The sequence below is a fragment of the Bos indicus x Bos taurus genome, chromosome 22 (assembly GCF_003369695.1).
Source record: "Bos indicus x Bos taurus breed Angus x Brahman F1 hybrid chromosome 22, Bos_hybrid_MaternalHap_v2.0, whole genome shotgun sequence".
NCBI lineage: Eukaryota > Metazoa > Chordata > Mammalia > Artiodactyla > Bovidae > Bos > Bos indicus x Bos taurus.
In genome coordinates this window covers 49,933,616-49,957,240 of record NC_040097.1, presented here as the reverse complement: position 1 = coordinate 49,957,240, position 23,625 = coordinate 49,933,616, and the positions used below count along the sequence as shown (strand labels likewise).

At 41.8% G+C, this 23,625-nt stretch overlaps 2 protein-coding genes across 10 annotated transcripts in view; both read left to right on the top strand.

The window, feature by feature from the left end:
- Positions 1-7,972, top strand: part of GOLGA4 (golgin A4) — a 110,369-nt gene extending 102,397 nt beyond the window's left edge. For 7 of the 9 annotated variants that reach the window (XM_027523248.1, XM_027523247.1, XM_027523242.1 and 4 more), the window contains 2 exons: positions 4,435-4,497; positions 7,262-7,972. In XM_027523248.1, coding sequence (XP_027379049.1) covers positions 4,435-4,464 — 30 coding nt within the window. In that variant the 3' untranslated portion in view covers positions 4,465-4,497; positions 7,262-7,972. The remainder of the gene's footprint in view (positions 1-4,434; positions 4,498-7,261) is intronic. The other 2 variants (XM_027523245.1, XM_027523240.1) reach the window with 1 other exon arrangement.
- Positions 7,973-21,901: 13,929 nt separating this feature from the next.
- C22H3orf35 (chromosome 22 C3orf35 homolog) lies at positions 21,902-23,625 on the top strand (the record flags this gene model as incomplete). Its single annotated transcript, XM_027522646.1, is given in 3 exon segments — positions 21,902-22,186; positions 22,188-22,214; positions 22,216-23,625. Coding segments are annotated over 3 exon segments (477 nt in total), but the record flags the coding sequence as incomplete, so codon positions are not given.

The following is a 23,625-nucleotide window of genomic DNA, read 5'->3' as shown; positions in this document are numbered from 1 at the left end:
TGGACTGGTTGGATGTCCTTGCAGTCCAAGGGACTCTCAAGAGTCTTCTCCAACACCACAGTTCAAAAGCATCAATTCTTCCCGCGCTCAGCCTTCTTCATAGTCCAACTCTCACATCCATACATGACCACAGGGAAAACCATAGCCTTGACTAGACGAACCTTTGTTGACAAAGTAATGTCTCTGCTTTTGAATATGCTGTCTAGGTTGGTCATAACTTTCCTTCCAAGGAGTAAGCGTCTTTTAATTTCATGGCTGCAGTCACCATCTACAGTGATTTTGGAGCCCCCAAAAATAAAGTCTGACACTGTTTCCACTGTTTCCCCATCTATTTCTCATGAAGTGATGGGACTGGATGCCATGATCTTCGTTTTCTGAATGTTGAGTTTTAAGCCAACTTTTTCACTCTCTTCTTCCACTTTCATCAAGAGGCTTTTGAGTTCCTCTTCACTTTCTGCCATAAGGGTGGTGTCATCTGCATATCTGAGGTTATTGATATTTCTCCCGGCAATCTTGATTCCAGCTTGTGCTTCTTATAGCCCAGTGTTTCTCATGATGTACTCTGCATATAAGTTAAATCTTTTGCTTAATAAATGAGTTCAGTTGACTCTTCTATTGATGCTTGTTATGGCGAATATAGGAAAATTGAAGACTTGGAAGGTATGGTTGTTGACCTTTTGGAATCTTTCATTTTAGGCAGAGGGAAAAGCATCCATTCATTCATACATGAATAAAAGACATGGTTATGTAATATAATTCAAGTTATAAAAGCAGATGCTTAGGAAATTTGAAATGTTATAGTAAGCATGAAGTGAGGGAGATCTCAGAGATTACGTATACATCGATTTGATTAAACTTTTGTCAATATAAAGAGATTTTTGGTACTTGATAGAGTCATTCATGATTGTTCCTTATTTGATGGAAAATTAAGATTATATGGAGAAAGTGGAAGCCTAAGTCACATTGGCTTTAAGGTCATTGTCATTCATAAATGAATGATGGGAATCATTGTTTTTGAACAAACCTCTTAAAGAAATCACAACTAACTTCGTACACTGATGAGCTGTACCTGATGAGAGTGAAACACTGCTAAGAGTGATGACTGCTCTTTCTCTGTAGAAGTATCCAGTAGAAAGACGTCTAAATGTGTAGAAAGCAAAGCTTTTTAGAAGGTTTTTAAATAATCATTTTAAAGTTACTTAGTCACCTTAGCTTTAATTTAAATGTATGTTCCAGATGGGCCATTTATGCAATTTGTTATAACCACAGCTACAGTTTCCTCTCTATTAAAATCAGCAGTGTTGACTGCTATGTTATTTTAAATTTCAGGGCTGCAAAGCTGGTATAAGTAAGCCAAGCAAACCCCACCGCATTGCAGAGCTCCCTCCTCTGTCTGTTAGTAATTGGGGCGCTTGAGAGATGGTGCATTGCACTTTGTGCTGACAGTGTGGGCCATATCAGCGTTGGCATTATTTAACAGATACTAGAGGAGGGATACTGTCTAAAACCTTTGCTTTATAATCCTAATGATTATAAGTTTGCTTTCTGGCATGGATCAAAAACTGTCCCTGACTGCTCATAAGGTATTTTTCAATATAGCACCTCTGTACCATATGTATCTCCCTTCCCCTCAGTGAGTTTTATAGTCTTTGAGAAACCCCACTACAGAATTCAACAGTTATTATTTAATAAGTGGTTTCAGAGTTTAACCTAATTTCAAGAACATACTTTGTAGATGAGAAACCATTATCTGTTAAGTAAGATTACATTGCTGAGCCTAATTAAAGTCTGTTTACTTAAGGATCACCATGTGGAGAGAAGGAATTCTAATCCTTCATTTGACAAGTCTCAGAATCTCTGAGACTTGTTTCTTCACAGAGTCTTTGTTTCTTCACAAAACTACATTATCTTGCTAGGATTGTTGAAGAACCAAAGTATGTTTACTGCCCCAGCTGGAGTTTTGTGATGCTGGGGCGACTGGTGGGGCTGGTGGGGCTGGTTCCTTAGCCACCATGTAGCAATGGATAGGACTAGTCTTTCCTAGAAAATGAGATTTGGAAAGGTAATCTAATAATGTTCAAGATAAATCATGAAAGACCTCACTGAGTACGACAGTCAAGTCATTTAATGGGAAGGATACCTGCTCCAGCCGTGTCCCATCTCCAGTCCCTGCACCTTCGAGTGTCAGCAGCTTTGTTGTGGGGAGAACTAGTTAGTGCTCAACAGCTCAGCCCCTGGATGACTTTGAGCAAACAAACACTTTTCATATTTCTGGCCTTGCTTGGCGAAATGAGTATGTTGGATTATTCTATCTGCAAGGTTTCTTTTCCTCTGAAGTATTAAGTCAGTTGTAAATTTTGAAGTTCTTTCAAGTGAGAAAAAAAGGTCTTATATGCAGGAGTCAGAAGTTAAAGACACATGCCAGATGCACATAGCTTTGTGTTCCCTAAGGCAGCCTTTTTACTCCTCTCAGTTTTTAGCATCTTGTGCCTGATACTTGATTTTGTGATGGTTTAGGTAATTTAAATGGCCAGAGTAGTTTGAGTTTCAGGATGGGAGCAATAGTGAATACGCACGTGTTTAGCTCATCTCATTGTCTAATTGAGTAAGACTGCCCTTACACCATCAGATTTTTTTTTTTTTTTAAAGAAAGTCTTATTTATTTAGGATAATTACAGTAAGAAAGTTTATTTTAAAATGAGGTGCTAAATGATCTCTTGGGATTGAGAAGTTCTTTTGTTATTTAAAAAGTGGTTCTTGTAGGGTGCTAGCAAACTTAATGACTATTTCCTTTGACTCTGTTAAAAGAAAATTTTTCTATTCTATTGAATAAGGTTTGGCTTGCTTTCATTTCCCGTCTAATCTGGTCGGTTTTAAAGACCGACCTTCTGTTGACCTTGTTATTGCCTTGTTTTCTTGCTGATCCTTTGTGTCGTGTCACATCCTCGATCAGTCTGAATTAATAAAACCATCAGAACTTTTCAGTATCAATAGGTATAAACATTCTCCATTCCAGTGGACATTTCCGTTTTCCTTTGCATGGTCTCTGTAGCTGCATGCAAGGTGGGTTCAAGAAACAGATGCACGTAAAACCGATGCATAGTGAAAAATATGGCCCCTGTAGACCATGTATTTGTTTTCTTAAAAGTGGTTTTGCCTCTTAATTTTGTTCAGAATACATAGTGTGTGATCATTGCAAAGAAACACTGCAGACAATGCAGGAACATTGCTTAGAAAGGGAGACCTCGATGATCTTCAGCCTCCCAGCTCTTTCCACCCTGACAAGATCATGTTTGCTGTTGGTGTTGGGAACATCCCCAGCTTTATAATTACATAATTATATTTATTCCTCTATCATTTAGGTATTTGACTTTATAAAAATGAGAGTGTGCAACAGCTTGCTTTTTTCACTTATTTTTATATTCCACCTCATTACAAACTGATTTACCTTCTTCTTTTGATTGGTTGATATATGGATGTCCTGCAGTTGAGTTCATCAATTTCCTATCCATAGACACGTAGGTTATTTTAGTTTTTCAATACTTAACATTCATAGACACAGGGAACATACATATATATATTTTTTGCATACTCCCACAAGTTTTCCAATAGGATGTTAGCCTTATTGTGTTGTGTGTGTTGCAAATATTATTTTCTAGTTTGTCTTTTGATTTTGTTGCTTCTTACTAACTGCACATTAAATATAAATGATAAATAAAAGGATGCTTCCAAGGTTGGTCACACTAAGAGTAGGCTCAGATCTTATAAACAATTCCTGTCTTTGCTGATACTGTTTTAAAGCAAACTAGGAAGTCAGTTAATAATCTTGGATTATGACCATGTTAAATAGGACATTGAATTTATTGCAAAAGGTTGCTACAGTAAAACTGTGTTTGCAGAGGTTGGGTCCCTTTGAAGGCAAACTTTGGTTTGGGTCATCATTCCTGAAACCATTTTCTAATATGGTGTTGAATTACAAGAGAGTTGTTCGTTGATAAAATTAACATATTTTAGGAGTAAATTCAATGTATGGATGCACTGTATTCACGTTCATCAACATTTCCCCCCAAATTGTTGGTGGTAAAATGAAATTACGTAAATCAAATTGTAATGTATGCTTGAATGGAATTATGAAGCAGATCCTTTTATAAACTGAATAATCATGACTTAATTATATCTAGCATATAAATATGTAATTAAGTATAAAGTACATCTATAATTGTGTTCTTTAAGTTCCGAATAAAATCTCCACTGTGTAGTGTTATAGTTATTTAGGATGGGAGGAAGTGATTATAGATTCCTTGGTTTGGGGATATGTGAGAAATTTAAGTACATTCAGTTTAATCCTTTGAAGTTCATAAACACATATAATCTCTGTGTTATGTTAAGTCTTAAAACTAACCCAATAAGCTTTTTTTCTTCCTGGCTTTGTAGTATACTTCACCTCGCAGTGGTATCTTCTGAGTAAACCATCAGTCTGTGCTTAGTTAGCATGTGGTGAGTGAAGAATAATATGTCTTGTGTCTTTTGTGCAAAAAATCAAATGTATTGCATGATACTAACCATTTTGCTGGAATTCTTTTTTCTTTTGTTTAATGAAAATATGATTATGCTATGGGTTAATACAGGGATTCTCTGTTAATTTTGCTTTAATATGTAGATTAATAATCACCACCACCAATGTTACATAATTCTAGGAAATTTTAGTTCTTTAAATAGCAATTGAAAGTTTCAAAATTGCTGTTTGAAATTTTGCCCAAAAATCCCCCTAAAAATGTTTATGTATTTTATATTCCTATTTGTGTTTTATTTCTTGAGAATGGTCTTCAAAGTTAATAAAGATTATGAGAGAGAAATGAAAAATCATTTTCTAGATAAGAGTGATATATTTCACAAATCCAGAATGTAAAATATTACACAGCTTGCTTAGAGTCAGGCTAGTCTGAAGTAATGAGCACTGCTGCTGCTGCTAACTCGCTTCAGTTGTGTCCGACTCTGCGACCCCAGAGATGGCAGCCCACTAGGCTCCTCTGTCCCTGGGATTCTCCAGGCAAGAATACTGGAGTGGGTTGCCATTTCCTTCTCCAATGCATGAAAGTGAAAAGTGAAAGTGAAGTCGCTCAGTCGTGTCTGACTCTTAGCGACCCCATGGACTACAGCCCACCAGGCTTCTCTGTCCATGGGATTTTCCAGGCAAGAGTACTAGAGTGGGTTGCCATTTCCTGCTCCAGGGAAGCATACAGTATAGCAAAGTAACACATTTGTCCTGAGGAGACCCTTAGGCAGCTGCTTTAATTGAATGTGGCTGTTTCTAATTAATGTGTTAGTACAATGAGGTGGAGGCATCTAAAATGTTTGGATACACTTGATTGTCCTCACATTTAAACACCCCTCCCATCACCTCTACATATTATCCATGTTATTAGCATGATTTAATACTCCCTAAAAATTTAGGGTATGTCTTTATCTCAAACTTTGCATGAATTTTCACAAGTGACAAGCTGAATCACAGTCAATAGAGTTTATTTATAATTAAAGATTCTCTGTGATTATTAATTGAACTAACATGCAACTAACAGTATCAAGTTTTAAATGTTAATGTACAGCATTTTTTTAACCTTCTAAGTTCAAATATCCTTTCTGCCTACATTTGAATCTCATTTTTATTTTTAATGTGTATCAGTTAACTTGTTTTGGTGATTGTCTAAAGCTATCATTAGTCATGTAAATTCCATATCTAACTCAGTAAGTCCTCACCTTTACCTTTGTTTATAATATTATAAATACTGTATCATGCTCCTTACTGCATTTAAATAGCATCATTTATCACTTAAAATGCTACCATGTAGCATTTCTGTTGATTGGTAACTTGATTGTCTTCTCAACTTTCAGTTAGAAAAATTTCAAGCAAGATTTGTAAAATTTAAGTAAATACTCATACACCCTTCACCTATATTTACCAGTTATTAACGTTTTGCCAGATTTTCTCACTCTCACTCTTGATTTCTCTCCATATATATTTTTTCTCCTCTATGACATTTGACAGTTGCTTGCAAACATTGTGCTTGTAAGCATTTGACAGTTACTTGCCAAACATAAATCAAATATCTTACTAAGTATCTTCAAAAATAAGGACCCTTTTCCTATATACTCACAATACAGTTGCCACTGTTTGGAAATTTAATATTAACACAATGCTGTTATCTAATATATAGTAAATACTCACATTTCCCAGTTTTCCAAATAATGTCTCATAATTTTTAAAATTTCAGGATCCATTGGGAGATTGCATTTTGTCGTCATATTCTTCAGGTCTCTTTTGAACTAGAAAAGTCCTCCCAGCCTTTTTTTGGTCTCTCATGACATTGACATTGTGCAACATTATTGAATCACACATGAACTTCTCTTCCTGCAACAGTGCAAGCTCACGTTTGAAAATAATAACTGAAAAATGGTTTTAAATATCACAGGAGATCTTTTTCTTATCTTCTCTAGATTTTTAGGACTAACGTGTGTTGAATGAGTTTTATATTAATAAATTGTAAACTCTTGGAAATACGTCCTGAGTGGTGGATTATAATAAAGTCGGGACGACTGTAGTACTTTCTCTAGAACTGAAAGACTCTCTCTGTTACTTAATCTTTTTTGGTGGTTTATTTTTATGCATTTTTAACTTCATACTTGATTTGACCACTGGCTTTTAGAATCTTATCTAGAGAAATCTTATTAGGAAGGTTTAACATCATGTCTTCTAAACATATTAAGGTTTTAAAATTAAGTTTGTTAATTTCAGATGAGGCATACATAATTTTTTTAAACCAATAGGTAGTTGTCCCTTGCTGCTATGCCTAGCATCCTAGGAGAACTGTAATATATAGAAACATCAATAGAGAAGAAGGAAAAGCCTTTTCTCCTCTTAAATCTAGCCTGCATCCTTGAAGGCTTCTCCCATGCTAGCACGCTTTCTCCTGGCTTTCTCTAATCATGACCTGGCAGCCTTCGGTATGTGCTGCAAGGCTGCAGTTTCTGATTTCATATACAAATACTGCTTTCAGGACTGCTGACTAAAAAGATCATTCTAAGGACGTAATGTTCAGAAGATTCCTTCAGGATTTAATATTTAGAATATTTGTACTTCAGTCTTCAGACTATATAATTTTAATATAATTTAACTTGAAAAAATAAATCTCCCAAAAAGTTAGCTTTAAAAGTTTTTTTGTTTTTTCGTTTCTTTTTTCTCCTCATCCTTTTTCTTTTCCAGTCATGGCTGCGGCCTTCATCTTAAAGAAGTTGGGAGAGTGATGCTGGACAGACCTGGAAAACTGTGTACATTTGCTGTTGGTAGTACGAAGCTGTATTCAGGGCCCCTCATGTAGCCCGAAGACCAAGAAAAATCTGACATTGGCCCTCGGAAAGATTGCAGACTGCCTTTAAAATAGATTATTATATCAGTGGAGAAACAATAATAGTTTTGGGGGTTATCAATTTTTTGTTGTTGTTGTTGGGAAGAGTTTTGTGTTGTTTAAAAGATATTTTGAATAACTTAACCTGATTTATGGGCTCACTTCATGTTCCTTTCTTCCATTCTTTTTGTCCCTCTTTTTAAAGAACTGCTTGACTTTCCTATTTATTTCTAGGGTGATTTTTTTTTTTTTTTTAAAGACTTGTGCAATACATTTTGAGGTGAAATTTAGTGGATTTTTTTCTGATAAATTAGAGCATTTAATTGACTATTTTATCCAGATTGATTTGTTGAATATTTGCTGAAGACTAGTTCTTTAAGCTCTGACATATGATAAATCCAAATGGCAGTACCTCATTGTTTACTTAGCTTTTGTACTTATATTTTTCAGAGGAAAAAATACTACTGTAAATTGTAAATAGCCAATACATAACTGTATCGTATGCAAATCTGTGACTGTTGGCAATATCATCTCAGAACAGAAAAATAAAGTTTATTTACTGTATGAAATGTGCTTACTGTGTTTTTTCCTAAATTGAAATCTCTTCAAAGTAGTTTAGAATTTATGTTCTGTCTGGGCGAATTATAATGAGGAACTGTTTGTCAAGAGAGCTGAATTGCTAAGTATTTGGAAAGATTCTTAATGCATTTAATCATGGAGTATTTTTCTAATGTGTCAGAGCTTGTATGGGAGAATAGGCTCTGTGTGTGTGTGTGTATACATGCTTACAATGATAAGTCTATTTATATTAAGGCCCATTAAAATTCCTGTGATTTTAATTGCATGATATTTTATCCTCAGGATACTATCATTTAACACCATGTTCTCTACTGTTGAACATCTAGGATGGTCATTTTGATTCAGTACTCCATGATGATCGGCCTGTCCATATTGTAAGCACACTGGAAAGAACAGTCCAGGACCAACCCGTCTTTCTCTCAACAACCTTTGATTGCCAAACACGGACACACTTCAGAAGACCGTGTGCCAGGTTTGTCTGGCACTCTTTCCCCAAACATTCCAAAGATGTGATGTGTGGGCGAGCATTCGGAATCAGTATACTCTTAAGAGCACTGCTTCAAAACTGAGCTTCACTCAGATCTGAAGTGTCAAAGATGCATTGAAATAGCAGTGCCTGCAGCGGTGCTACAGGGGTGTGCAGGTGGGGGTGTGGGCGAGGCAGAGGCCTTCCTTCCACACTCCAGCCATTGTTTCTGTAGTAATAACAGTTCCCTTATGCCTTCCTTTAAAATCCTCTTCAATCAGGTTTTGTTGTCAAGTTCTTCAGAAGTGTCCAAACACCAAACATATGTGAATATACGACACTCGGTAAACAATACGGCCATTTAAAATTTTACTCTGAAGAGTTAAATTGTGGGTATGGGTGCATCTCTTACAATTTTTCCATTGCTTATTCCCCTGCTGCAGGAAGGCTGCTTCTTGCTTACCACACACCTGGATTGGGCCACCCTCCCCTATATTTTGTTTTTTGGAAAATGGTTATTTATTTGACTGTGCCAGCATGTGGGATCAAGGTCCCTGACCAGGGATCGAACCTGGGTCCTCTGCATTGGGAGCTCTGAGTCTTAGCCACTAGACCACCAGGGAAGTCCCATGCCCTGCTGTTTTAAATGGGGAATGTGTAGTGTGTTTCCCTGCCCCTTTTTATCATCCCACCACTGTGTGTTGGGGGTGGGTAGGACAGATAATTCGTATTTCTCATTCACAGGTTTCCAAGAAAAGTTAACTCAAGATCTGGGGTGGCTCACGAGATCCTGGATATAATGTTTGATGCTACAATTGGGTGAGACTTTGGGGAAATTTTGGGAAGATGATGAATGTATTTGACGGGCAGTCAGGAAGGAAATGAATGTCTATGACCCAGTGAGCAGATTGTGGTGGACTAGATTGTTGCTTCCAGTTCTTCTCCCCCTCCCTGTATTTGGATCATGCATCCACATACTTTGTTATCAGGGTTCACAGTACCTACTGTTAGAGTGTGTGGAGTACATTTCTTTACCTAAACACTAAGATTGGCTGTATGACTGTGGTCAATGAGTTTTGAGTGGACATGACTTTGCCACATCTGAGCGGCAGTTTTAAGAGCCCTTGCATAGTTCAGCCATTGCCTTTTTATCTCTGTCATGAGACTATGATAAAGACATGAGACAGAGTTCTGCCTTAGCTTGGGCCCTGGGATAAGTGATACATTGACCAGATGTGTAACAAGAGTAAGAAATAAGTAGTTATTATTATAAGTCACTGAGATTTGGGGGTCATTTGTTACTATAGCATGCGAGTGCGTGCTAAGTTGCTAAGTTACTTCAGTCGTATCCGACTCTTTGCAGCCCCATGGACTGTAACCTGCCAGGCTTCTCTGTCCATGGAGATTCTCCAGGCAAGAATACTGGAGGGGGTTGCCTGCCCTCCTCCAGGGGATCTTCCCAACCCAAGGATCGAACCCAGGTCTCTTGCATCGCAGGTGGATTCTTTACCATCTGAGCCACCGGGGAAGCCCTACTCTAGCATAACATAGTGAAAACTGACACACTGTGCAAAAAAAGAAAAAGTTGTTGCAGGATAGTGTGATGTCTTCAGTGTTTAGAAGTTTGACTGTGATATCTTGGTGTGGATTTCTTTAGGTCTCTCTTTGCCCAGCTTCTTAAACCTACAGGTTTATGTCTTTTACCAAATGTGGGAACTTTCCAGCCATTATTTGAGTATTTTTTTTAGCCCTTCCTTCTTCCTTTCCTGCTCTCTTTCTGGGACCCCAACGACAGGTTAGATGCTTTGTTATAGTCCCACGAGTCCCAGAGGCCCTGTTCCCCCCCTCCCTTTTTTTTTCCCCAGCTTGGTTTCTGTTGTTCAGATTGAGTAATTTCTCTTGTTCTATTTATAAGTTCATTGACTTTTTCCTCTGTCCCTTCCTTTCTGCTGTTGAACCCATTCACTGAGTTTTTATTACTATGATTATTTATTTTTTTGATGTGGGCCATTTTAGAAGTCTTTACTGAATTTGTTGCAATATTGCTTCTGTTTTATGTTTTGGTGTTTTGTCTGTGAGGCATGCAGGATCATAGCTCCGTAATCAGGGGTTGAACCCACACCCCTGCATTGAAAGGCAAAGTCTTAACCACTGGACCACCAGGGAAGTCCCCCATCCATTGAGCTTTTAATTTGAATGATTGTATTCTTTAGTTCTAAAATTCCCACTCAGGTCTTCATATCTTCCATTTCTTTGCAGAGACGTTCTGTTTCTTTGCTTTAAGCGTGTTTGTAATTGCTCATTGAAGCACATGTCTGATGGCTGCCTTAGAATCTTTGTCAGGTAAAGGATGGGATAGAAGTCCAGATGTTCTACTAGGCCTTCATTGACGCCAAAGGTGGGGAGGTCCTCCTCATCACTGCTGGGTGGGGGTATCGAGTTAATAGTTGCCCACTAGACCTCTACTGACCGCACAGGAGGGTGATCTCTTCACCTTTTTTTTTACCTTTGAGTAGCAGTGAAAGTCCACTCTCCATTGAGCCTGCTCTTCTTCTACACCTGCTTGCTGCTCAGCCTCCTCTGACATCACCCTGCATGAGTTTTGGGTGCCTCCTTACAGCCTGGAGGAAGTTAGAGCCCCAAGCTCCCCACTATGCCTTTGCTAGCAGGGGTTGGAGGCAGGTCACATTGTTTCTTGCTGGAAGTTTTTTATGTGTATGGCTGGAGTAGAGCGGTGGTTGTCTAAAAGCTTTCTGTCTTGCCAGGCTGCCCTTTGCTGGTCCTTCGCTTGAGCATCCAGTGTTTCCAGTTAGCCAGTTTCTTCAGTTCCATGTCTGACGTATACGAGGCAGAGGAAGCTCATGGCATGTCATGCCTCAGGACCCAAGTGCCCTGACCAGTTTGCCTCTTCCACTCCACTTTGCAAGTCTTCCTAGGTTTGTTTTATATATTAATACAGTGCCCAGGGTTTTCAGCTGTACTTAGTAGGAGGCTTAGGGAGAAATATGTCTGCTCTATCCTCCCTGAAGCTGGTCTCTTACACAATGTGATTGTAGTTAGTATATATTTAGTGCGTATTATTTAGTGATTTGAAGAATTCTATATATTGTTCCAGATATATGCACTTTTAAAAAATATTTTTTAAAAATTATTTTTAATTGAAGGATAATTGCTTTATAATATTGTGTTGCTTTCTGCCACACATCAGCGTGAACAGCTATAGGTGTACATATGTCCCCTCCCTCTTGAACTTCCCACCCCTTCTAGGGTGTCGGAGATGAATGGTTAAAGAAGTTGTGCTACATATATACAATGGAATATTACTCAGCCATAAAAGGAATGCATTAGAGTCAGTTCTGATGAGGGATGAACCTAGAGTCTATTATAGAGAGTGAAGTAAGTCAGAAAGACAAAAACTGATGCCATATATTAATGCATACATATGGAATCTAGGAAAATGGTACTGATGAACCTATTTGCAGGGCAGGAATAGAGAGGCAGACAGAACAGACTTGCAGACACAGGGCAGGAAGGAGAGGGTGGGATGAATGGAGAGAGCAGCATGGAAGCGTATACATTACCGTATGTAAAGTAGATAGCCAGTGGGAATTTGCTGTATGATGCAGGGAGCGCAACCTGGTGCTCTGTGACAGAGAACATTCACTTTTTAATAGATGTAAACTAGAAGCATTAGCAGCTAATTCATAATAGTGGTTATAACTGGTCTTCCCTGGTCACTTCCATGGAATCTTTATTTCCTCATCCTTCCTTAGTTTTTTTCAGGGCATCAAGTATTGCCTGCCCGCAGTAAAAATTATTGTTTTCTTTGTACTAGAATGAGAACTCCAAGAGGCCAGGCTCATTATCTGTCTTGTCTACAGTTGTATCCTTACGACCTGGAATATGTAATAAGCACAAAATAAATGTGTATTGAATATAAATGAATGAATGGATGAACAAGTGAATTAAGAAAGAAGATAAAAAGTACCAGTACTTTTTCTGTAATTAAAAACAAAAAAAAACATTTTAAGACTGGGAAAAATTTTAAAGACCTCTTTCTCTCTTAAGACATGGGAACACAAGGGACCAATAAGAATACAGTTATGAGCAGAACTAGGGCTTTGTTTTCACTTGTTTTATAAGTGAGTTCATCACAAATATTAATATTTTAAGGAACCAGTTACTTGTCACACACATCACAGTAGATCAGGACACACCAGGAGAAATGAGTACAGCTAGAGAGGGTCTCTCCCCTGTTTTCATTCCTACTTTCCTAGATTTTTTTGGGGGGAGGGGATTAAGCCACCTTAGATTTGAAGGTTAGGTTAGGCCCAGGGAAAGAACCTGGGAAAGCTCCAAAGAGCTTAAATTTCCCTAATGTCTTGGAGAGGCAACATAGCATGCTGGCTAAGAACGCAGACTGTGGGGCCAGCCTGCCAGGCTTCCAGGTCTGGCTTGGCCATTTACTCACTAGCCAAGGGATCTGAGACAGGGTGGGATCGCGGGCCCTTTGCTGCAGTATTTGCACCTGGACAAACTCTCCCTGAGCAACAGAATACGGGAAACTATAAGGAACTAAGGAAACTGTGTGTATTTGCAGTTGGGACAAATTATGAACAATAAGACACAAACTTGTCAGGTACTGGGAGCAAAGCAGGGCCCCACACATGGTCCCTGCACACAGCACCACCAAGGGGGTGTGCAGACCACCTAAGCCACCCCTCCAGCCTGACCCACCAATCTGAACCACCATCCCCCACCCCACCGCATCTAAGAGACCAGCCAGCCACTGGGAGCAAGGGACCCTGTTGCTTCTGCTCCCTTGTGCCGCAGCAGGGGTCCCAGTAAAGCCTTGCCTGAAATTCTCATCTAGCCTCTTAACAGTTTCTACTGACGGTAACAAAGGTTTAGATACAGGAGCAGAAATGGCAACCTGCAAACCCTTTTGGAAGCTTCTGCTTAGATCACAACCTGGGCCAAACTCAGAATTCAGGGGTGGGGAAATTCACACCATCTCTCAAGAGGAGGATTCAGAAAGGATTTGTAAGGGTGTGAATGCAGTGAGCAGGTGACGATTTGGGGAGCTGAATGCAAGCAGTTTGTCAAAACACTTCTCAGCTCAGTACAGTCACTATCAGTCAGCTGAGCTCATACAGGGCGTCCAGCCTGCCTGCTGGCACAAGTGTAAGTGTATTTCCCCGAAGGACATGCTTCAGGGAACCCTGCAGAGCCAGGGGCAGGACGAAAGGATGAGGTTCTGGGCCTCCTCTCAGGGCTGCTCCACTTTTACTTGTTTCGTATATTGAGGTTCTCCATGAGGTTTTGTTTGAAAAAAATTCTGCCATCCACAAACCTTAACAAATTTTCTCTTTGGATGTATTCAGACCAACAGGAAGAACACCCTTAACCCATGTTTCCTCGGTCCCTGTATAAGTGCTTTTGCTAATCAGTTTCAGTCCGTACCTTGGGTGATACTCAAAGGCCTCCGTAAGGAAGAACTCAAGGGAATCAATGATTATGTGTTCTTTACAACTATGGGTCACCAATAGGTAAGAAGTTTACTTATAGACAAGTGCTAGGGAAAGTGTCAATGTATTTTCTCTTCTGGCCAATGAGAACTCTTTTATGTATCACATGACATGTTTCTCTTTTCCCTTTGGCCACATGGAAGCCTGGTGCCAAATTTAGGTCCCACATTTCATAACTCTTAAAATTAGAATGGGCCCACTGAAATTCTAAAATACAGATTGCAAGGCTGTAGCCAGAGAGATTCTGTTTCAGTGTGAACCCCTGGGCTGCCCCTGCTGGCTTGATTCTCTCTATTCTCCTGTCCTGGACTTGCCTTCTGATTCTAATACGTGTTTCCTCTAGCCCTGATTGTTCTTTCATACAGTAAGTCAGTTATTCCTCAGTCCAGGCCAGCTGTGAGCAGGGGGCTACTCCCAGGGCCAGTGAAGGCACTGGGCTGCTGCTGGCGCGTCTAGGGGCCTAGCCTAGGGTACTCAGCTGAGGAGGGTAGGAGGCACCCATCTGTGGGTTTGAGAATCCAGGTGTCCTCCCCAGTGAGCAACCCTGGGGGAGGCCTAATCTGGGGGGCGAGGGCAGGGCTGGGCCTGAGGGTTAGAAGACAACACCCTGGGCTCTCAGGGAAGCAGGACTCCGGCCCAGAAAGAGCGCAGACCACCAAGTCTCCTGTAACTTCTGAACATCTGATCACACAGGGTCAACGGGGATCTTCACTCCAGTGGGCACCTCCAAATTTAGGTGGAGTAAACCAAGGCTCCCGGAGTTTAATCCAACATTCAGGCTTGGCCCAAAGTTGTTGGAAAGAACACGATCATCCTCTAGGATGATTCTGAATTTAGAATCGAATGTAAATGTTGAAATAAATCCATGGTCCTAATCTTTTGGGGTTATTTGTATTTTTAAGATAATTGGCATATTAAGTGAGCTAATAAATTAGCCTTGGATTCATTTTAAAACGTATGATTGAAGAATTGATTTAGATTTGTGATTTTAAGCTGAAACTTTATTAAGCTTATAAATAATATTGGAATATTTAAGATACCAAGATAGATATTAAGTTTTATCCGTTAGATTTATCAACCTTGGTCAAATAATGAATTATTTAAGTACTTGGGAGCTTTTAGAGTTCTGTGAATCCTGAAATGCTTATGTATGTGAAAGTCACTCAGTCATGTCCAACTCTTTATGACCCCATGGACTATACAGTCCATGGAGTTCTCCAGGCCAGAATACTGGAGTGGGTAGCCTTTCCCTTCTCCAGGGAATCTTCTCAATGCAGGGATCAAACCCAAGTCTCCTACATTGCAGGCAGATTCTTTACCAGTTAAGCCACAAGGGAAGCCGAATGAAATGCTTATAAAGGAAATCAAATGTAATACGTTTATTAATATAGTAATTTCAAGCAAAGGGTATTTAATGAAGTTACAAAAACCTCCTGAAAATAATTGCTTGAAATTTGGTAGATTCATAATTAATGAAATTAAAGCTGAACTTAAGGTTCTATATTTGTGATGTTAATAATTTCAATATTAATTTTTTTAAACTGAAGTAGTCTTCTAATGGGGGCTTCCCTGGTGGCTGATGGTAAAGCGTCTGCCTACAATGTGGGAGACCTGGGTTCAATCCCTGGGTCGGGAAGATCTCCTGGAGAAGGAAATGGCAACTCACTCCAGTACTCTTGCCTGGAAAATCCCGTGGACGGAGGAGCCTGGTAGGGCTACAGTCCATGGGGTCACAAAGAGTGGGACACGACTCAGCGACTTCACTTTCACTTTCTAGTCTTCTAATGAAAACTTTCTCTTAAATCTCTTTGAAAATACTAATTGGAATTACATTTTTCCCCCTCCTTTATCCTACAGCTCTTATTTTCTCCGCAGATAGTTGTTCTGTTTGTGAATTTTTCTTTTCCTGTTGTTGGGGTTCCCAGTGGCTGGCAGTCCCTCAGTGACTGTCAAAGGACAAGGTGGATCACCCTCATGGCCTGAATGAGTTTCCCTTTGTGTTTTAGATCTGTTTGCTCAACAGCTGTGTCCCTGAATAAAAGGGCCATCTCTGCACCCCGTGGAAGTGGGCAGGGCTAGTGTCTTACCCTTGGATTCTTTCTCTCTGTTTTGTTCTCTCCTCCTCTCCCTCCTTCTACTCTTACAAGACTATTTGCCTTCTGCTCTTTTACACAGCCTAATATTAGATTCACTCCAGGGCAGCCGCAGAGCTCACTGCTCCTGTTTAAGTGGGAAGATGGAGGAGGAAGGAACGTTCATGGAGTATCTTCTCCTCCTCACAGCATTCAAGCCCTCCTAGAGGGTGTAGGCATTGTTGTCCCATTTGACTCATTAGGGTTCACCTTTAGTGGTTTTTCCTGTAGTCATGTTTGGATACAAGAGTCAGACCATAACGAAAGCTGAGTGCCAAAAAATTGATGCTTTTGAACTGTGGGGTTGGAGAAGACTCTTGGACTGCAAGGATATAAACCAGTCAATCCTAAAGGAAATCACTCCTGAATGTTCTTTGAAAGGACTGATGCTGAGGCTGAAGCTCTAATACTTTGGCCACCTGATGCAAAGAGCTGACTTATTAGAAAGGACCCTTATGCTGGGAAGGATTGAACGCAGGAGGAGAAGGGGATGACACAGGATGAGATGGTTGGATGGCATCACCGACTGTAGGATGTGAGTTTGAGCAAGCTCTGGGAGTTGGTGATGGACAGGATAGCCTGGTGTGCTGCAGTCCATGGGGTCAGAAAGAGTCAGACACAACTGAACGACTGAACTGACTGACTTAGTTGTTTTAAAAGTTGAAGCTTTATTGAGCCATGACAAAGATAGCTTAAACAATAAAATGCCGCAAGGATCAGAAAATGTCAGATGCCTGCCTCGTGGTCGTGTGATGGATGATATACAGTTGGGTTCTTTCCTTGGGAGTGATGGAATATGCTGGAATTGCATAACTAGAGATGGAGTGGGGAGGGCAGGGGGAGAGAGCGCCCTCAGCAGACAGAGCAGATATGATGGTCGTTGAAACATGTTTGCTCATCAGAAGCGGTGGTTGAGAGTTCAGGTTTCAGAACCATAGGATGGAGATGAATTGGCCCTGGCTGACTCACTGTACATGTGTGCATGCCTTATTTCCTTTAACTTTCATAACAGCCAGAAGTGAGGAAACTGGGTCACCGTGGATGTCAGAAAGCTGCAGGCCAGTAATCTAGAAGGCAGGATTTGAACCTTGGACTCAATGATTTCAAACCTTCCAAACCTGGGCCTTTTCAAATTCAGGCTGAATCGCTAACACAATCCTCAGTATCTTCCGTCTCAGGTCTGAAGTCTCATTCTGCCTTCTTTTTTTCCCCAAATACTTATGTATGTCTGTACTGGGTCTTCATTGCTGCTCTAGGGCTTTCTCTAGTTGCAGCGAACAGGGAGTTGCGGTGCCCAGGCTTTAGGATGTGAAGGCTCATTAGCTGTGGCTTGAGGGCTCCAGAGAGCAGTCACAGTCGTTGTGGTGCTGGGACTTAGTTGCCCAAGGCATGTGGGATCTTACCCCACCAGGGATTGAACCAGTGTCCCTTGTATTGCAAGGAGTATTCTTAACCACTGGGTGACCAAGGAAGCCCTCCTTTTGCCTTCTTGATTTAAGTGAAACCCTTTTTCTCCTCTGTGATTCTCCTGCAGCTTTTTTCAGCTTGTGTTGGCAGCAGGGTGCCCCTTGGATGACTGGCTTGAAGGTCTACCTTGTTCCTCCTCAGAGCTTCTACACTGCAGGAGAATTCTGGCCAGACTGTGGTGGACAGGGACCTATGACCTCTTGAGGAGGGGTGATCTGGGGTTGTACTGGTCATGTGAGCTCCAGGAATCTACCTCCTTGAGGCCTGTGTGTGTCAGGCTGGTGGGCAGAGGTGTGGGGTCACAGGTCGGATCTAGGGCTGCCCAGCTGTGCCATCCTGTGCTGTGCACTTTCGGGGCCCACCCTACTCATGCTGGTCCTTCCCTCAGGCCTTTGCCTTCCATTCCCACGCCTGGCCTCAGCCCACACTCTGTTGTGCCCAGAGGTTTAAAGTCTCATTGAATAATTCTTCACCAAAGATGTGCTGTAAACAGCAGTGACTGAATTCTTCTTGGTCACCAGTGGACATCAGTTGGATGTGTCAATTGATGCTTGTGGATTGGCCCTTTGGGCTGTGTCTGGCGGATGTTCTTCCCATCTCAGCTGGGCTCACACGTGCATCTGGAGTCAGCTCTGTGCCTGCTGAGATGTGCTGGTCCAGGGGCCAGGCTGTCTGGTCTCTGCTGTGTGGTCACCCCGAGTCCAGCAGGGAGCACGTGCTTGTTCACGGGCAGCGCAGCAGGGGGCTGGGGACAGTGGGAGCCCACAGACCTCCATAAGGCCCAGCTCCCTTCCTGCATGCTGTTGCTTCCACTACCTTCTGTTGGTTCAAGCAAGTCACCGGGTCAGGCCAGTGTGCAGATGGCACAGCTGTGAAGAAAGAGGGAGAGAGACTTCTTCATCCCGGGCCTTCCCGTCTCTAGTTTTGTCTGGGCCCTGGGTGTGGTGCTCTGGCTGCCAGCGGCGATGGCTTCTGTGGGGTCCCCTGTCCTCTGACCCTGGACGGCTGTGTGAGCGATGTGACTGCTTGCAGAGAGGCTTGTCGGAAGCTCTGAGAGTCACACGGGGGCTCAAGAGCCTCCTAGATCTTCCCAGGAAGCTCTGAGAGCTGGAGCGGTTGGCGAGGCTTCCGCCGTTCATATCTAATCCGGGTGCTGATTGACGGAGGCGGTTTCACTTTGATTGTCCCTTGGAGACAGGAGCCACTCACAGGTCTGTGGCCATTTACGGGCAGAACCAGAGGCTGGTCCTCCTTGTGGAGCACTTCCCTCCTGGTAGAGGTTATATTATTACACCCTCTCTCTGGCCATCGTGTTGTCCCCTCACTGCTGAACCCTCACCAGCTGCTCCCAAATAGGCTGTCCCGCTCCTGCCTCAAAAGGCAAAGCTCTGGGATTCCACGTCTTCCCCCCACCTATCACCCCATTGCTCCCTGCCTCTTTAGAGAAAAGACTTTAAAAAGAGAGAACTACGCTCACCATCCCTGACCTGTTTGCCTCCATTCCCGTTAAGCTCCTCCCTGGAAACTGCCCTCGGCCAGGACCCTTGCGCAGGCAGGTGGTCTCGCTGGCTCTCATCTGAGTCGAACACGTGGCCCCTTTCTCTTCCAGGAAACCCTCCCCTCACTTGGAATCCACTCCGCCTCCCGATTCGCTGGCCGGGACATCCTCATCTTCCCTGACCGCTGACAACCTAGGGCCCTGGGGTTCAGGCTCCAGGCTTTTCCTCTCTCTTATCTGCATCCCCTCGGTGATCTCATCCTGTCTCCTGGCTTTAAACACCCGCTGCGTGCCAGTGGCGCTCACTTATATCTCCTCCCTGGTCTCCAGACTCTCGCAACTGCGCGCGCAACGTCTCTGCTTGGTTGTGTAATTGCAGCTCGACCTTAGCCTGGCCCAGGCTGAATCCTGATCCCCCAGACCTGCTCCTGGTACGTCACCCCCATATCAGTTAAAGGCTTCCGTGTCTCCTCACCAACTCCTAATGGTCACTGGATCCTTAGATCTCTCCCTTCGGTTTGGGGGTTTGCATTTTTTCCTTTCTGATGTAACTTTATTTTTGGATATATTAAACGTTTGTGCAGTTCAAAGTCAAAACAGTATTAAGAGGCATCCTTAGAGAAATCTCATTTCCCTTCCGACACTTGACCCCATTTTTCAGTGTTTCTTCTGGCAAAAATAGGCACATATATGTATTTCCCCCCTTTTCCTTACACCAAAGTTGGCATACTATATGCATTGTTGTATATCTTGTGTATTTTTTTTTTCCACTGAACAATATATCGTGGAGATCACTCCAGTGCACAGAAAACTTCCTCATTCTTTTTACAGCTACATCAGAATTTCATTGCATGGATGTAATTTATTCAACCAGACCCCTACTGACAAACATGTGAGTTCTTTCCAGTTGAGTTGCTATTGCAAATAGGGCTGCAGTGAATGACCTTATGTATATGCTTTGTGTTTTGATCTTGTGTTTTGTGATTTGGAAGGATGTTTTCAGGGTGGATTCCTAGAACTGTGGGTGAAGGACGTCATCAAGAGAGTCTCGGAGGTGGCACAGGGTTTGTGACCTGGTGCAGCCCTAGAGAGGGCAGAGCCTCCAGTGGCCAAGGACAACACAGAAGGAACCTCCCCCAGAGTGTGGGGCATAGGCCCAGGAAACAGTGTTGAGGCAGCCTCTCCCAGGGGGCAGACCCGGGGCCCACTCGTGGAACATTCTGCCTGCTCTGGGTCTCCTGCTGTGCGGGTCTCCCTTTCGGGATTGGCTCTTGGTGCTGTGGAGTTCAGCCACGTCCTTACTGGTTGTCTGCTGAGTCTGTCTGTTTCTGATGGAGGGGTGCTAAAGTCTCCAACTCTGATAGTGGACTCATCTATTTCGTTAACATTGAGTTTTCTGCAGTTCGAATACGATACGTCTGGATGTGGGGAGGGCTTCCCAGGTGGCGCTAGTGGTAAAGAACCTGCTTAACAATGCAGGAGACACAAAGAGACACAGGTTAGATCCCTGGGTTGGGAAGATCCCCTGGAGAAGGATCCCCTGGAGGAGGATCCCCTGGAGGAGGACCTGGCAACCCACTCCAGTATTCTTGCCTGGAGAATCCCACGGACAGAGGAGCCTGGTGGACTGTGGTCCATAGGGTCGCCAAGAGTCAGACATGACTGAAGCGACTGAGCAGGCACAGATGTGTAGGGTTTGTCTTTTTTCTTTCTTTCTTTTTTTTCTTTAAGGTGTACACTTTCTTGAACTGATCTCAAGTCAGTGTGTAGGTAAGCCCTGGCTGTCTGTGCACCTCAGCCTGCTCCCAGGGGCCTCTTTCTCTTTCTCCTTCCTTCTTCCCTCCCTCCCTCCTGTCTTCTCTCCCTTTCTTTCTCTCTTTTGGCATTTTCCCTTCTTGGTGCTCTCTGATCTTCCTGGATCTGTGGTTTGCTGTCTGACATTAATTTGGGGGCAGTTTCATTATTACCTTAAATTTTTCTTCTGCTCCTTTCTCCTTCTTTCAATACTTCCATACTATGTATGTGACACATTTTATAGTCGTCTCACAGTTCCAGTTGTTCTGTTCCCTTTTTTCCTCCAGTTTTTTTTTTCCCGTTTTGAATTTTCAATTTGAGAAGTTTCTATTGACATATCATCCAGCTCAGAGGGTCTCTCCTCAGTCATGTCCAGTCTACTAACTGCTCTCATCAGAGGGATTCTTCATTTCTGTCACAGGATTTTTGATCTCTCATTTTGCCATCTTGGGAAATCCTGGAATTTCTGGGTTGACTGCACGAATTCCAAAGAGAAAGCCAATAAGAAAAGGCAGGGAGGAAAAGGAGAAATCTGCAGCCTTGGGGATATCCTTTGCAGTTGCTGAATCAAGTCTCACTTGATGCCGGAACTAAATCAGGATTTTTAACTGACATATCCAGTAACTATCCGTTTATATTATGAGTCAGCTTGAGGTGAATTTTCTATCACTTGTGCCTCAGAGTCCTCACAAGTTCTGTACCTAACTCATAGGCTTATTCTGAGGTTTAAATAGCACTTAAGTGAACGAAGCATGGCACACAAATAATACTCAGTGAGTGGTCCCCAGTATTGTTATTGTGTTATACATATTTTTACATAATTATGTGTGCTTTTTTATTCCGTATCCTAACATTGGCATGTCTCTGTTTCTCTTTTTGGTATTATGCAGTTTCACCCCCAAAGGAGAGAGGCTGAGGGAGGGGGCTGATCAGCCGTAGACTTCTGACCACGCGCTTCAGCCCCGGGTCTTCCTTGCAAGACTACAGCTGAGGAACAACACAGAGACCACGTGGTGTGGTTGTAACTCCTCTGACATCTCGTTTTCATTCTTCGACGAGATTTGTCTGCATCCAGCGTACACAGAAGGGTTTCCAGTAAAGTGTTCCAAGTGCCTTTTTTCAGAAACCCAAATCCACATGAAAACAATGGCAACAAGAAAAGGTGTAAACTTTCCAGGACAGGCCCAGATTTTGAAAATGTGATAAAGAGGTTATTGTGCGTCCGAACTTTTCACACAAGAATTGGAGGAGATTTAACACCAGGAATAACAAACATAGGAAAAGCAGCTAATGCAGAGCAGATGGGCCTGCAGGGCAGTCAGTGCTAAGCACTTCCATGTCTCTCCTCTTGGACCTTTGGACTCCAGATGACTGAATGCTAGTTTCTCTAATTCCAAATAAAGTCAGTGCATTTGGGGAAACTATCAATATGATGGGTTTAATTTCTGGGATGATTAATGGATTAAAGTGTTTTTGGGGGAGTAGGGTGTTTCCCTGGTGGCTCAGATGGTAAAGAATCTGCCTGCAGTGCAGGAGACGTGGGTTCAGTCTCTGGGTTGGGAAAGGTTTTTACGACCGTATATGTGGTGGGTGTTTGACACTTGCTACTTTAGTCCTGACCCCAGCTCCATTTTGCAGATGAGAAAATTGAGGTTTTAAAAGTGCAAATCACTTTACTGAAGGGCACACAGCTAGTGTGAGAGCTGAGCTAGGATGGGTCCTAGGTCGGTCTCATTGCATATGCTGTGGTTCTGCAAGCTGGGTAATAGGTGAGGAGGCAGAAGGAGTCATGGGCACATAAATCTGAGAAACACTGTGTGTGTGTGTGTGTGTGTGTGTGTGTGTGTGTGTGTGTGTGTGTATACATACAGTGATTACATTTGTGGTCAAGTCTTTGTATGACATAAGCTTTATTTTCTCTTGGATACATACCTCCGAGTGGAAGGGCTAGGTCATAGGGTAGGTATAGGTTTAATTCTAAAGAAACTGTTGAACTGTTTCTCAGGTTGGTTGCACCGTTTTGCGTTTCCAGCAGCAGTATATGAGAGTTCTGGTTCTTCCTCGTCAGCACTTGGTATACTCAGTCTTTGAAATGTTTGCCATCTTAATAGGCATGTCATGATAACAGATTTTCTTACGGTTTTAATTTGCCTTTCCTTAATGACTAATAATATTGAATGTGTTTTCATGTGCTTGTTTACAGTCTGTATATCTTTTTTAGTTAAGTCTTCAAATGATTTGCATATTTTTGAGTTGTTTCGTATCATTGAGTTTTGAGAGTTCTTTAATACTTATTGATACAAGTCTTTTACTAGTTATCTGCTTTGCAGAGATTTTCTTCAAGTCTGGGCTTGTATTTTCATTCTCCTAATAATGTCTTTTGAAGAACAGAAGTTTTTAACTCTGGTGAAGTTCAATTTTATTTATTTATTTTAAAATTTATTATATTGAAGTTGATATACAATGTTGTGTTAATTTCTGCTCTACATACAAAAAAGTGACTGAGTTATGCATTCTTTTTCATATACTTTGCCATTGTGGTTTATTACGGGATACTGGATGTAGTTCCCTGTGCTCTACAGTAGGACCTTGTTTATCCATTAAAGTCCAATTTATATTCTACATTTCTTAACTTCTGTTTCATATTTTAAAACCTTAGGTACCTTCTAGAGGAATTCTTGGTTTGATTTTACAACTCGCAGATTTACTCTTTGGCAACCTATTCTACTATTCAGCCTGTATGTTGAATTTTTTTTCA